The following is a 12,606-nucleotide window of genomic DNA, read 5'->3' on the forward strand; positions in this document are numbered from 1 at the left end:
TTGCCAGTTTTCATTTAATTCCTGGCTTAAAATTATGATAATTTAGAGATGGAGGGGGTCATAGAACTCTTACCCCAACCATTTTTAAAAATTCATTTTACAAATGAAAAATACATATATTTTTAGAGATGAGGGGGTCTCACTACATTGCCCTGGCTGGCCTCGAACTCCTGGGCTCAAAAGAGCCTTCTGCCTCTACCTCCCAAAGTGCTGGGATTACAGGCATGAGCCACCATGCCCAGCCCTAACCAATTTAAACAAGGTTACAGAGCATACACAAGTCCAAAGGTCAATCTGACTTCAAGTTTGTCTTTCTATTATACAGCACTGCCTGGTGTCGATAGTACATAAATGACTATAGTACGTAGAGACACTAAGACTGTGCTGAAAGATCAAATAAATCTTTGGGGTCTGTTTGACTTTTTTCAATTTAGTGTTCCCAGCTTCCCCAAGATCTCAATTCAATCAAGGAGAAGGAAACAATGTAGGTACAGAGCTAAGTAAACCTCAATAAGTATTATAAACTCATATTTATTGTCCAACCATGTCATGCACTAAGGTAACTTAATTCTTCCAGTCTATGAGACATGTTTGCCATAGGGTGAGGTTACAAAATGATTCTAGTATCTTTGATTTACTCGAGAAAATCAAACATGAAATATTACATTTATACAAGCATACTTTGATGGGCTGAAAATGAAGGTAAAATTCTAGGGAAGGTCAACAACGTACAAAATGAATAAGTAATTTTATTTCTCTAGGCCTCATTTTTTTTTAAATGAGAGGAATGAAACTGAACTCCAAACTTTGCACTCAATGCAATCTATCAGCACCGTATAAAGTATAGTAAAGTAGTCATGAACTATACAAACATTATTTACATTGGTATAATAGAAACTCAGATGATGAATATTAAAACTCAAGTAATTTTCTTTGAGGATAACGTTAATCAATAATACAATGCCACACACAAGTTCTTTCCCAGACATAGTCGTTTACTCTCTGTCTTAGGTCTCTGGTATTTTAGGTTGGACCACTGTTAAATACAATGCTATTGTTGGAAACTGCAGGCAGGGGGCAGCGGATTTCAAAAAGGAACAAGCAATGCAGTGACATTTACTACATAGACAATTATTAATACTATAGCAGCAGAAACATTTTTATTCTATCCTTTTCTGTCTCCTGAGCTGCAATCTATTTATATTATTATCTATTTTTATAACTTTATATTATACATATATGTATATATAATAAATCAAAATGTCATCATTAAAAATCAAAATTCTGAATGAAAGTAAAAATACCCATATACTTAAGCTTAAAATGTGTCTGTGTAAGTATGCATGTATGTGTAAATCTTTATTTAACATTTTTTTCCTCTTACTTAGTGATGATAACCACAGAACTTGTTGGGAAAAAATGTATAATCCTGGTAAGATTTTTAATGGTAGGAAAATAACTAGTGTTATAAAATATTAACAACTCTTAAGCAGTGCCATGGGAAGGTATGATGACACACACAGCTCTACACTCCAAAGGCCTAAAAACAATTCAAGTTGAGTTAAAAGAAAAGTAGGCAAGAGGCCTGAAAAAAGTTACTTATTATGTTAGCTTTATTAATGCCTCATTATTTATATGTCACACCATTTTGTTTTGAAATGGGTTTTACAGTAAAACTAATTTATCATAATTAAAGTAAAAGTAACAGTCATAACCACCAGTATGGATAGGTCCAAAGCAGGCCCAGAATAGGTAAGCAGCTTGCTCAAATAAAACAATGACCCAATGGTTAAAGGAGAACAAGAACTTATATTCTTTTAGTCCAATATACTGAGTACTATATAATAGTAGTATCAGAGAATAAAGCAGATAGAGGTAATCAGTTCATAACTTATACATATATAAAAATATCACATTGTATACTACAAATATATATAATTTTTATTTGTCAAAAAATCCCCCGAACATTGTTTGAGCAGTCCCTCTCCCCCAAAAATAGTAGATAAAAGTTGTTCATAGCCTGATTTTTTTTTAATTACTTACTGGTTTCCCTTGAACTCCTCTTTCTCCAGGGTTTCCAGTCTTACCCTACACAAAAAAGAAAATGCTTGAGTCAAGTAGTCCCCTCCGAAATATTAATCATAGTAAGAAAAACGAAAAAAGACTTAAAATGTTCATCTTTAATGTGAAACATCTGATTACTTACAGTAAGACCATGAGGCCCTCTTTTTCCTTGAACTCCTTTTTCACCCTAACAAAGTATTGAAGCCAGGTGAGTTAGTAAGAATGTGAATTATGGTCTTACATATGCTCACATACAAAAAAGATGCATATACTAACATACAAAAAAGATAGTAGTGTATAGTTTAATACTGAAAAGAAAACATCTCTCTGTGTGTACTAAAAACTTTATGTGTTTCATACTTAGGCAAAGAGAAAATTTAGACCCATACCTTTATAAGGAAATATATCATTTTTTTAGACCAGTAGGACATATGGGCTCAATAAAATTTAACAGCATATGAAATGAGAAAAATCAATGATTACCTTGGCACCCTGTATACCTTGCTCTCCCAAGAGACCATCTGGTCCTCTTGGTCCCTAGAGGTGAAGAAAATATCCTGTTGTTAATTTGAAATGTTCTTTTTTTTTTTTTTTTTTTTTTTTTAACTGTTATGCGTCCTTACAGATGAAAACGCTATGCCCTTCTTCAGTTGATAAACTCCTTCTGCTTGTTTTTATGCCCTGACTACAGAAAATAATACAGCTGGGAATATGGCTCAATCTGTCTGCAGCCCATGTTTTTAAGATTTAACGACAAATAGTAAGTCAAATGAGCACAAAAATAGCTAACTCAGTAGTCGAGGTGTTTATAATATAGGTGTGTTATTTGGGCATTTTGTTCACTTTATAATTTACTCAGCAGCCAGCCAGAATTTATTCTTAACCAACTCTAACTTAAACGTTCCTGGATTTGTTTCTCTAAACAGTCTCCTTAAGTTTAATATTTTTAAATGATGTTCTTCTCTTCACATTATTAGAAAATGATACTAATGAAGAAACAGAAAACCAACACCACATTTTCTCACTTATAAATGGGAGCTGAATGATGAGAACACATGGACACATGGTGAGAACAACACACACTGGGCCTGTCAAGGGCCTGGGCAGAGGGAGAGCATCTAGAAGAATAGCTAATGGATCCTGGGCTTAATACCTAGGTGATGGGATGATCTGTGCAGCAAACTATCATGTCACATGTCTACCCATGTAACAAACCTGCACATCCTGTACATGTGTCCCTTGAACTTAAAAATAAAAATTGAAGAAAAAGAACATTTAGCTGGAATGAAAAAAAGAAAAGAATGAAAGAAAATGAGTGTTGACTGCATTGTGCCTGCTATGCAACTGCTCGCCAGTAGTTACTGGGAGATGGCAGGGGCAGAGAAAATATACTGAAAATATTAGTATATTAAAGAAAATTCTACTGAAAATATTCATGTAAATTTAAAACTTCTCAGTGTTCATCCAATAATTAGTTGCAAAAAAGCCGTTGCAAAGGTCATTCTCTAATAAAATGGCAGAATAGTCTTCCATTAAATTATAACTTTCTTTGGAAGGTCTTAAAGTCCTTTTAAAGGGACTTGATTCAATTCTACAGCTTCTAACTGAATACCTGTGGAAAAGGAATTATATTAAGTGTTATGGTGATTTTTAATTGAGAGAAAGTTTCTCTATTATGATGCTTATAGAATGAAAAAGTAAAGTATACAAATATACAAATGCTAATAATATATAGAGAGATAAGACATCCAAGGACCAAAACAAGAATTCAAAGAGGAAGACAATCTTCACATTTGTAATGGGATTGAAGATATTTTTAGCAGCTAGGGTCAAGCTCTCATAGACTTAGTCAAAACAGAAGAAACTCTACATTGAGGGATAGTATGAGAAAAAAAGAGGCATGAAAGAAGATACTCAGAATAAAAAAGTAGTTAGGTTAGGCTATTGATTACATATAGAGAAATATTAAGACATAAGTGGAAAAAAAGACTGGTATTAATAAGGTAAAGGACTGAAGTTTACATTTAAGTCATTTGGCAGAAAACTGATGCTGAAGATTTCTATACGGAACAGTGATACAAATCTTGAGGGACAACATGCAGATTTGAAGGAGCCCTTTAGCTTTCAGCATCTTCTCCTGTATCCCATCCGAGATAAGCTCTGGTTTAGCTTTACATTATTAAAAGATATTTACTCTTTTGATAGGACTCTCTTCTTGGGAACTCTTAGGGTAACTGCATTCCTTGATCCTCTGAGGCACATTCATGATTTGGACAGAACACATACTTCATGAGGATCTGTAGCTCCACTGATCCTGTTAAAGCCATAGCTCCGGCCCTACAATTTCTAAGTCTATATTCAAGGTACTCCATAATCTGTCCCCAACTTCCTTTCTGCTCTATTTTCCAATGAAAGAGTGGAAAACTGAACTACAATCTTATTGTGCAAGACCTTGAAGATCAAGTTGAGGAGCATGGACTTAATTTAACAGATCAGTAATTTTTTTTTTTTTTTGAGATGAAGTCTCACTCTTGTCCCCCAGGCTGAAGTGCAATGGTGTGATCTCGGCTTACTGCAATTTTCACCTCTCAGATTCAAGCAATTCTCTTGCCTCATCCTCCCGAGTAGCCGGGATTATAGTTGCATGGCACCAGACCAGGCTAATTTTTGTATTTTTGGTAGAGAAGGCGTTTTGCCATGTTGGCAAGGCTAGTCTCAAAGTCCTGACCTCAGGTGATCTGCCTACCTCGGCCTCGCAAAGTGCTGGGATTACAGGCATGAGCCACCGTGCCTAGACCAATCAGTAATTTTAACACGTGTTATTCATTCAGCAGATGTATACTGAGTGCCTACTATAAGCCAGGCATTGTATTAGGCTCAGAGGACATGGTAGGGAGAAAAGACAAATCCCTGAATTCATAAACCAACAAATAAGTATGTAAAATTAAGTTATAAAATGAAAATATGTAGTTAAGTATAATGAATAAAAATAAAGGACTAGAAAGTATCCAAGGTGGGGAGGACTATTTCAGATAGGGAGGCCCAAAAACTCTCTCTAAAGTGACATGTGGATAGACACCTAAAAGTGGTAAGATTGAAAGCTAAGTAAATAGTTTGGGGAAGATCACTATAGCAGAAAAAACAGCAAGAGCAAAGTTCTGATGAGGGGGCATGCTTAGAATTTCAATAACTGAGTAACTAAAACTGAAAAAAGAACAATGTTCAAAGGATGATTCAAGATTTTTTTTTTTTTCTGAGACAGTTTAGCTCTTGTTGCCCAGTCTGGACCACAATGGTGTGATCTTGGCTGACTGCAACCTCCAACTCCCGGGTTCAAGCAACTCTCCTGCCTCAGCCTCCCAAGTAACTGGGATTACAGGCGTGCACCACCACGCCCAGCTAATTTTTGTATTTTTAGTAGAGACGGGGTTTCACCATATTGGCCAGGCTGCTATCAAACTCCTGACCTCGTGATCCACTCACGTCAGCCTCCCAAAGTGCTGGGATTACAGGTGTGAGCCACCACACCTGGTCAGGACGATTCAAGTTTTAAGCATGAAGGTCCCTCAGGACTTTGCTCTAATAATCATCCTCAACGCTCACCTTGAAATTTCAGCAGTCTGTATTGATTCTTTTTCTCTAGCACCTTCAATGCCTAATTCTTCTCTTTTTGCTTCAAAAGAAACACAGCTAATTTTTTTTGAGTAACAAAAGAAGGCTGAAAGAGTGTAAAAGGGAATGAGTGGCCAACATTCTAAAATACTATAAAAAACAAGTAAGGTCTAAATTGAAAATGTGTCCACTGGTAATTAATTGGGCCCTTAAAACTCCTTTACAACCTGGAATTTGTATGTCTTTTTTTTTTTTTTTGAGACGGAGTTTCGCTCTTGTTACCCAGGCTGGAGTGCAATGGCGTGATCTCGGCTCACCGCAACCTCCGCCTCCTGAGTTCAGGCAATTCTCCTGCCTCAGCCTCCTGAGTAGCTGGGATTACAGGCACGCGCCACCATGCTCAGCTAATTTTTTGTATTTTTAGTAGAAACAGGGTTTCACCATGTTGACCAGGATGGTCTCGATCTCTTGACCTCGTGATCCACCCGCCTCGGCCTCCCAAAGTGCTGGGATTACAGGCGTGAGCCACTGCGCCCGGCCTGTATGTCTTTTTTAAATATTTTAATACTGAGTAATTGGTAGAAGATAACAGCATCAATAGAAAACAAATTAGAAATGTAGGTTTGTTTGGAGTGGAGAGGAAGGAGTGGTGGAAGATAAGGAGTTTGTAGAGACAGAAAAAATAATCCTAAGATTCACATGGAACACAAGAAAGAGCCCAAATAGCCAAAGTAATCTGAAGCAAAAAGAATAAAGCTAGACAAACCATACTACCTGAATTTAAAGTATACTACTGGGCTGGATGTGGAGGATCATACCTGTAATCCTAACATTTTGGGAGGCCAAGGAGGGAGGATCACTCGAACCCAGGAGTTCAAGATCAGCCTGGATAAGATGGCAAGACCCTGTCTCTACAGAAAATTTAAAATATAGTTAAGCATGGTGGCACATGCCTGCAGAACCAGCTACTTGGGAGGTTGAGGCAGTAGATTCCTGTGAGCTCAGGAATTTGAGGCAGCAATGAACTATAATTTCATTACTGTGCTCCAGCCTGGGTGACAGAGTGAGACCCCATCTTTAAAAGATAAAATAAAATAAAATATACTACAAAACTATAGTTACCAAAACAGCACGGTACTAGTATAAAAACAGACACACAGATCAACAGAACAGAAAAGAGGGCCCAGAAATAAATCTACACATTTATAGCCAGCTGATTTTTGACAAAAGTGCCAAGAACACACAATGAGGAAAGGATGATCTCTTCAATAAATACTGTTAGAAAAACTGTATATCCAGATGAAAAAGAATTAAATTAAACCATTATCTCTCACCATATGTAAAAATCAACTCAAAATGGATCAGACTTAAATATGAAAACTCAAAACTATAAATCTTCTAGAAGAAAACATAGGGTTTGAAAAGCTCCATGACATTGGTCTAGGCAATGATTTTTGGGATAAAACCTCAAATGCACAGGAAACAAAACCGAAAATAGACAAATAGGACTATGGTAAAGTGAAAAGCTTCCATACAGCATAAGAAACAATCAACAGTGTGAAGAGACAACCTGTTGAATGAGAGAACATATCTGCAAACTATTCATCTGACAAGGGACTAATATCCAGAATGCACAAGGAACTCAAACAACTTAGTAGTTAAAAAAAAATTCTATTAAAAAGTGGGCAAAGGACATGAGCAGACATTTCTTAAGAGACAAACCAATGGCCAACAGATATATGAAAAGATGCTCAACATCACCAATTATCAGGAAAATGAAAATCAAAACCACAATGAGATATCATCTTACCACTGTAAGAATGGCTATTATTAAAAAGACAAAAACCAACAGATGCTGGCCATGCTACAGAGCAAAGGAAACTCTTATATACTGTTGGTGAGAATGTGAATTAGTAAAGTCACTATCGAAAAAGGGTATGCAGATTTCTCATAAAACTAAAAATAAAGGCTGGGTGTGGTGGCTCATCCCTGTAATCCCAGCACTTTGGAAGGCCAAGGTGGGTGGATCACCTGAGGTTAGGAGTTTGAGAACAGCCTGGCCAACATGGTGAAACCCCATCTCTACTAAAAATTAGCTAGGCATGGTGGCTGATGCCTGTAATCCCAGCTACTCAGGAGGCTGAGACAGGAGAATTGCTTGAATCTGGGAGGAGCAGGTTGCAGTGAGCTGAGATCCTGCCACTGCATTCCAGCCTGGGCAACAGGGTGAGATTCTGTCTCAAAAAAAAAAAAAAAAGAACTACCATACAATCCAGCAATCCCACTATTGGGTATTTATCCAAAGGAAAATAAATCAGATATCAAAGGGACATTTGCTAATTTGTAGGAACATGGATGGAACTGGAGGTCGTTATGTTAAGTGAAATAACCCAGGCACAGAAAGACAGATACTTCATGTTCTCACTTGAAGGAGTGAAGGACATGCCATCCCAAAATATGTCATGAAAACACTGGAGAAATTGTTTCCAAAAGGGCGAGCTGATCTGTCTCTTCCTGCATGCAGCAAGCAATAAAAATTCCTCTGGGAGGGGTACCTTCTCCATACCAGTAAATAGCCCTTATCACTAGAGACTTAGAATTGAAGTCTGCAACGGACCTGAATAAACATAGTTAATAACTCTTACCTTCCACCTGTTTTACATGCTCCCCCGCACCCCACAATATATCTCCTAGTGATTTCCCTAGAAACTTTCACCATTCTAGCCAGATTTTCTTTGTCCTGTCATTTTTTCTCAAATTTATCACTCTTTGTCTAAGAAGTATAAAAGCATCTTCTTTTGGCCACTTCAGACTTCACTCTCTTGTGACGATTCCCATATACACACAAAACCAATATAATTTGTATACTTGTCTCTTGTTAATCTGCCTGGTGTCAATCTGGTGTCCAGATCCTGCTGAAGAGCCCACTGAGGGCTAAAATGGCGGCTGGAGGTGATCTCTGGTTGCCCTACACACTCATATATGGGAGTTAAAAAAGTTCATCTCATGGAACTAGAAAGTAGGATGATAGATACCAGAGGCTAGGAAGGGTGTATGGGTGGGAGAGGGAGATAAAGGGATGTTAGTGGGTATAAACATACAATGAAATGGAAATAAGTTTCTTTGTTCAATAACAGAGTAGGGTGACTGTAGTTAGCAATAATTTATTGTATATTTCAAAATAACCAGAAGAGTGGACTTGAAATATTTCCAATACATAGAAATGATAAATGCTAAAGGTAACGAATAGAACACCCTAAATACCCTGACTTATTCACTATTCATTCTATGTATGTAACAATAATCACACCCCATAAATATGTACAAATATGTATCGATAAAAATAAAAGAATCATAAAATAAATCATAAAATAATAAATCATAAATCATAAAATAAAATTTCATGCTGATACTGATTATAGAAGTTATCCCATGGGTTAGTATATATGTCTGCTTTGACTTCTAAGGAAAAATAAGCTTTAGGACAGGCTATAAGAAAGTTAGGCAAATAGCATTACAATGGGCACCTAAATCTGGCATAGTTACATTTTAAAATAACTGTTACATTTTAAAATAACTGTTTAAAAATATCTCATGGCTATTCTCTTGGAGTAACTATGCTGGCTAAAGGGAAAATCTAATATTTACCATCTTAGGAAAATTAAAGTTGGCTGCACTGAGCTGTATTAGTAAGTTCTCATAGCAGAAATAAAAATTTGATAGCTCAGCTACATAAACTAAGCATGTTTTATAAAATAAATTCTATTTGATTTATAGGCAATAACGAAATTCACAAATGATCAATGTACAGAATCACTACTTCACATAAATGTTAACATTTAAAAAAGTATGATTAACTAAGACATTAACATAAACTGCATACTCTTTTGTTTAGGAAGACTTTTATGAGAACTCCAAGTCCATCTTTATAAGCCCTATAATTAATTTTGATAGGCTAGGCATCTATGAATGAAGAAAACAGCTCTTGTTCATAAACAAATGTCTCTGTAACTTGAACTGAGTATATTCATATTTTCTTCCAACCATTATGTGTCTTGGCTTGGCCCCTTTATTAATTTCAAATCACTCACGTACCTAACTAATTAGGCCTAGCAGTCTTTTCTGGCTCTTGATTTACACAGCTGAAACAAAACGTTCTATTAAACAAAAACTAACATTATCAGTGATTTGAAGGAAAAAAATCTTTTGATTCTATTCTTGTTATAAACTATTTCAGAAGAAGGAACCACAGAGGAAGCTCTGCCTTACCATTTGGAGTGCTTCAGGTAGTGAATCTAGCTTTGAATCTAAATGCAAAACCTGAGGACTGCTTCTCCCTGTGTGGGAAGCATTTCCTCAAAAGGGACAAATTTCCGAATTTCTATAGGCAGATCAATTTCACTTCCTCCGTAGAAAACCTTAAAATATTATATATTTCTAATATAGTTATTTTAATCTTTCCCTTCCATTTAAGTCTTAAGCAGCATAGTCTGAATAAAAATGCTAAGTTGTATGCCTCTATACTGCCCCTCTAGAGAAAGAGTATAAACTTAAACGTGTCTCAAGATCATTGTCAATTCATGGTCAAGAAAAAGATGATGTTAACTTTGCTCTGTGTCATCTTCCCATTTGGGTAGCTGGACACAGAGACACGTGATGGAGTAATACCAAGGAATCAGTTGCCTAACTCTGAAGAGTTCAACGTGCAACTGATGTTGTGCTGATTTTTAGTGACCCAACAGGCTAAAACATTATGTTTCTGGTACTGTATTAGAAATCTGCTAGCTTATATTGTCTACATAAGGGACATGATTTCGTGTATTATATTAATTAGCTTTGGTATATTATTTCATTTTGTTTAATTATTCTTCAGCTAAACATGCAGGGAGAAACAAAGCTTAGAGTATATAGGATAAATAATATTATTGTTAATTTTATGCCATGTTTCTCAACTAATAGCATTTGACAAATTGCCGGGAATCAGTAAATGTTAGATAGCTGTATGGTGGATGGATACGCAGGAGAGAAGCAGATAGAAGCAGACTCCTGGGAGCAGTCCCACCATTCATGATCATCATGTGGCCACATGTTAACAGCAGAAATCACAGACAGAACAGTAAGAGAGTATAAGTACTAGTTCTATAATGAAAATTCTCTGTGTGGCCTCAGTGCAAATGTACTTAGGGCAGAGCTTCCCTCCAACATACACATATTTGCCACAAAGAGATTACAGGTGTGCTGAAAATAGTGCCCTCCTCAACCTCTGGGGTAGCAAGGAAAGGCCAGACACAGGAATCCGCAGCTAGGTACCCTTTTCATTTATCTTAGTAGGCTGGACCAATATTCTCATTTTTTTGTGAGTGAAAAACATTGGGAAGAATGGGTCTAGAGAACTGGGATTACAGCCCTAGTGGGGAATGGATTGAAAAGAGAAGAGAGTAAAAATAGGAATAGATCAGTGGCTACCACAAGGGAGCTTCCCAATACTATTTTCTTTCTCAAATATTCTGAAATATTCTGGTCTTCAGTCCTTTTATGTATGCCTAATGTTCACTGTTTACATAATATAGTCTTCCAGTAAAGAAAGCTTGTAAGAAGAAAAAAAGTCCTAGTTCAATTTTTTTTTTTTTTTCAAAATACAGAGTCTCACTCTGTTGCCCAGGCTAGAGGGCAGTGGCACAAAAGCCCTTATTTCTAAACAAAGCTTTCCTGTTTAAAAGTGAGGAGGAGCCATTTGGGGAGAGAATCAGTAAAATGTATTTGAAGTATGTGAGAAAAATAGATCCTTGGGGAGGTAGGAATTGATGACAAAGTGACAAATCAGGAAACAGTAATAGGATCATGGTGAACTTAGAAAACTGGAGAACAAATGAACTTTCCATATGACTTAATGAGACAGCACAAGGAGTTTAGGAAAAGACTGTGCTTAGATACACAGCTTCTGACTAAAGACCCAAATTACTTAATTAACAAAAGGGACAAATAAGTATTTCTTCTTTTTTTCATCTGTCACAAATTGGTTGAGGTTTCCCACTATGACTAATACGAAGTTGAATAAACACATTTGACCTAAGTAAATACTGAATGCTGGCAGGGTACTAATCACTAAACGGCAGTTTAAGTACAAATCATCTATCATTTTTTATTTTATTTTAAATCTTATTTTGGCTAATATATTATAGTTGTGACTACAGACTATAAATCTGTAATACAGGAAGGAAAATCGTTTTTCAAAAAAGAAACAATAATAAAGGCAAATCTGCTCTCTTTCTTCAAGCTTCACCAAAAACACAGGACATAACTTTAAAGTCGTTACTTCAAACACCCTTCTCCCACTTGCCAACAGGAAAACTGCAGTTTTTTTTTAAAAACCATTGTTAGGTAGAGGATGTTTTTAGAATTTTAAAGTATTTTCTTCATAAGTTCTAAAATTTAAATCAAGGTAAGGTCAAGGCATAACACAGAGTCCTCAAAGCCCACATATCCAAATTAACTTAAAAAATACTCCCTTATATTCCATGTGGTTTTGAATAGCATGGGTTTTGGAGTCAGACACACTAAAGCTTGAATACTGGTTGTGTCATTTCTCTGTGTGTCTATAGAGGCCATATACTTAAACTTTGAGAGCCCTGGTTACCTCAACTATAATATCAAAGATATATATCTCTCCCTCTTGGGTGGTTTTGAGTATTGAGATAATATATGAAAAAGTGCCTGGCATGTGACAGACATGTAATAAATGGTGGCTCTTATTTCTTTGAAAAGGATTTAATGTTTAAGATACAACTTAAAGAGATGAAGATGTTATTTAATTCTGTATACATAATTATTAGACAATGATTATAACTCTGATTTACAATTAATAAGTTTTTATTTATCTTGTGTATCTCTGTTCCATTTCTTACTGCTTTTATTTTGTCATGATGCTAT

The 12,606-nt window shown here is 36.1% G+C and overlaps 1 protein-coding gene across 1 annotated transcript in view; it reads right to left on the bottom strand.

The window, feature by feature from the left end:
• The window catches only part of COL24A1 (collagen type XXIV alpha 1 chain), a 390,193-nt gene that overhangs the window by 147,524 nt on the left and 230,063 nt on the right, over positions 1 to 12,606 (bottom strand). The window contains exons 29-31 of the mRNA XM_064372593.1: positions 2,548 to 2,601; positions 2,207 to 2,251; positions 2,044 to 2,088 (exon numbers count right to left, since the gene is read on the bottom strand). Of these exons, the coding sequence (XP_064228663.1) occupies positions 2,044 to 2,088; positions 2,207 to 2,251; positions 2,548 to 2,601 (144 nt within the window). The remainder of the gene's footprint in view (positions 1 to 2,043; positions 2,089 to 2,206; positions 2,252 to 2,547; positions 2,602 to 12,606) is intronic.

The sequence above is a fragment of the Aotus nancymaae genome, unplaced genomic scaffold (assembly GCF_030222135.1).
Source record: "Aotus nancymaae isolate 86718 unplaced genomic scaffold, 86718_ANA_hifiasm-v0.15.2.pri h1tg000007l, whole genome shotgun sequence".
NCBI classification, from domain to species: Eukaryota; Metazoa; Chordata; class Mammalia; order Primates; family Aotidae; genus Aotus; species Aotus nancymaae.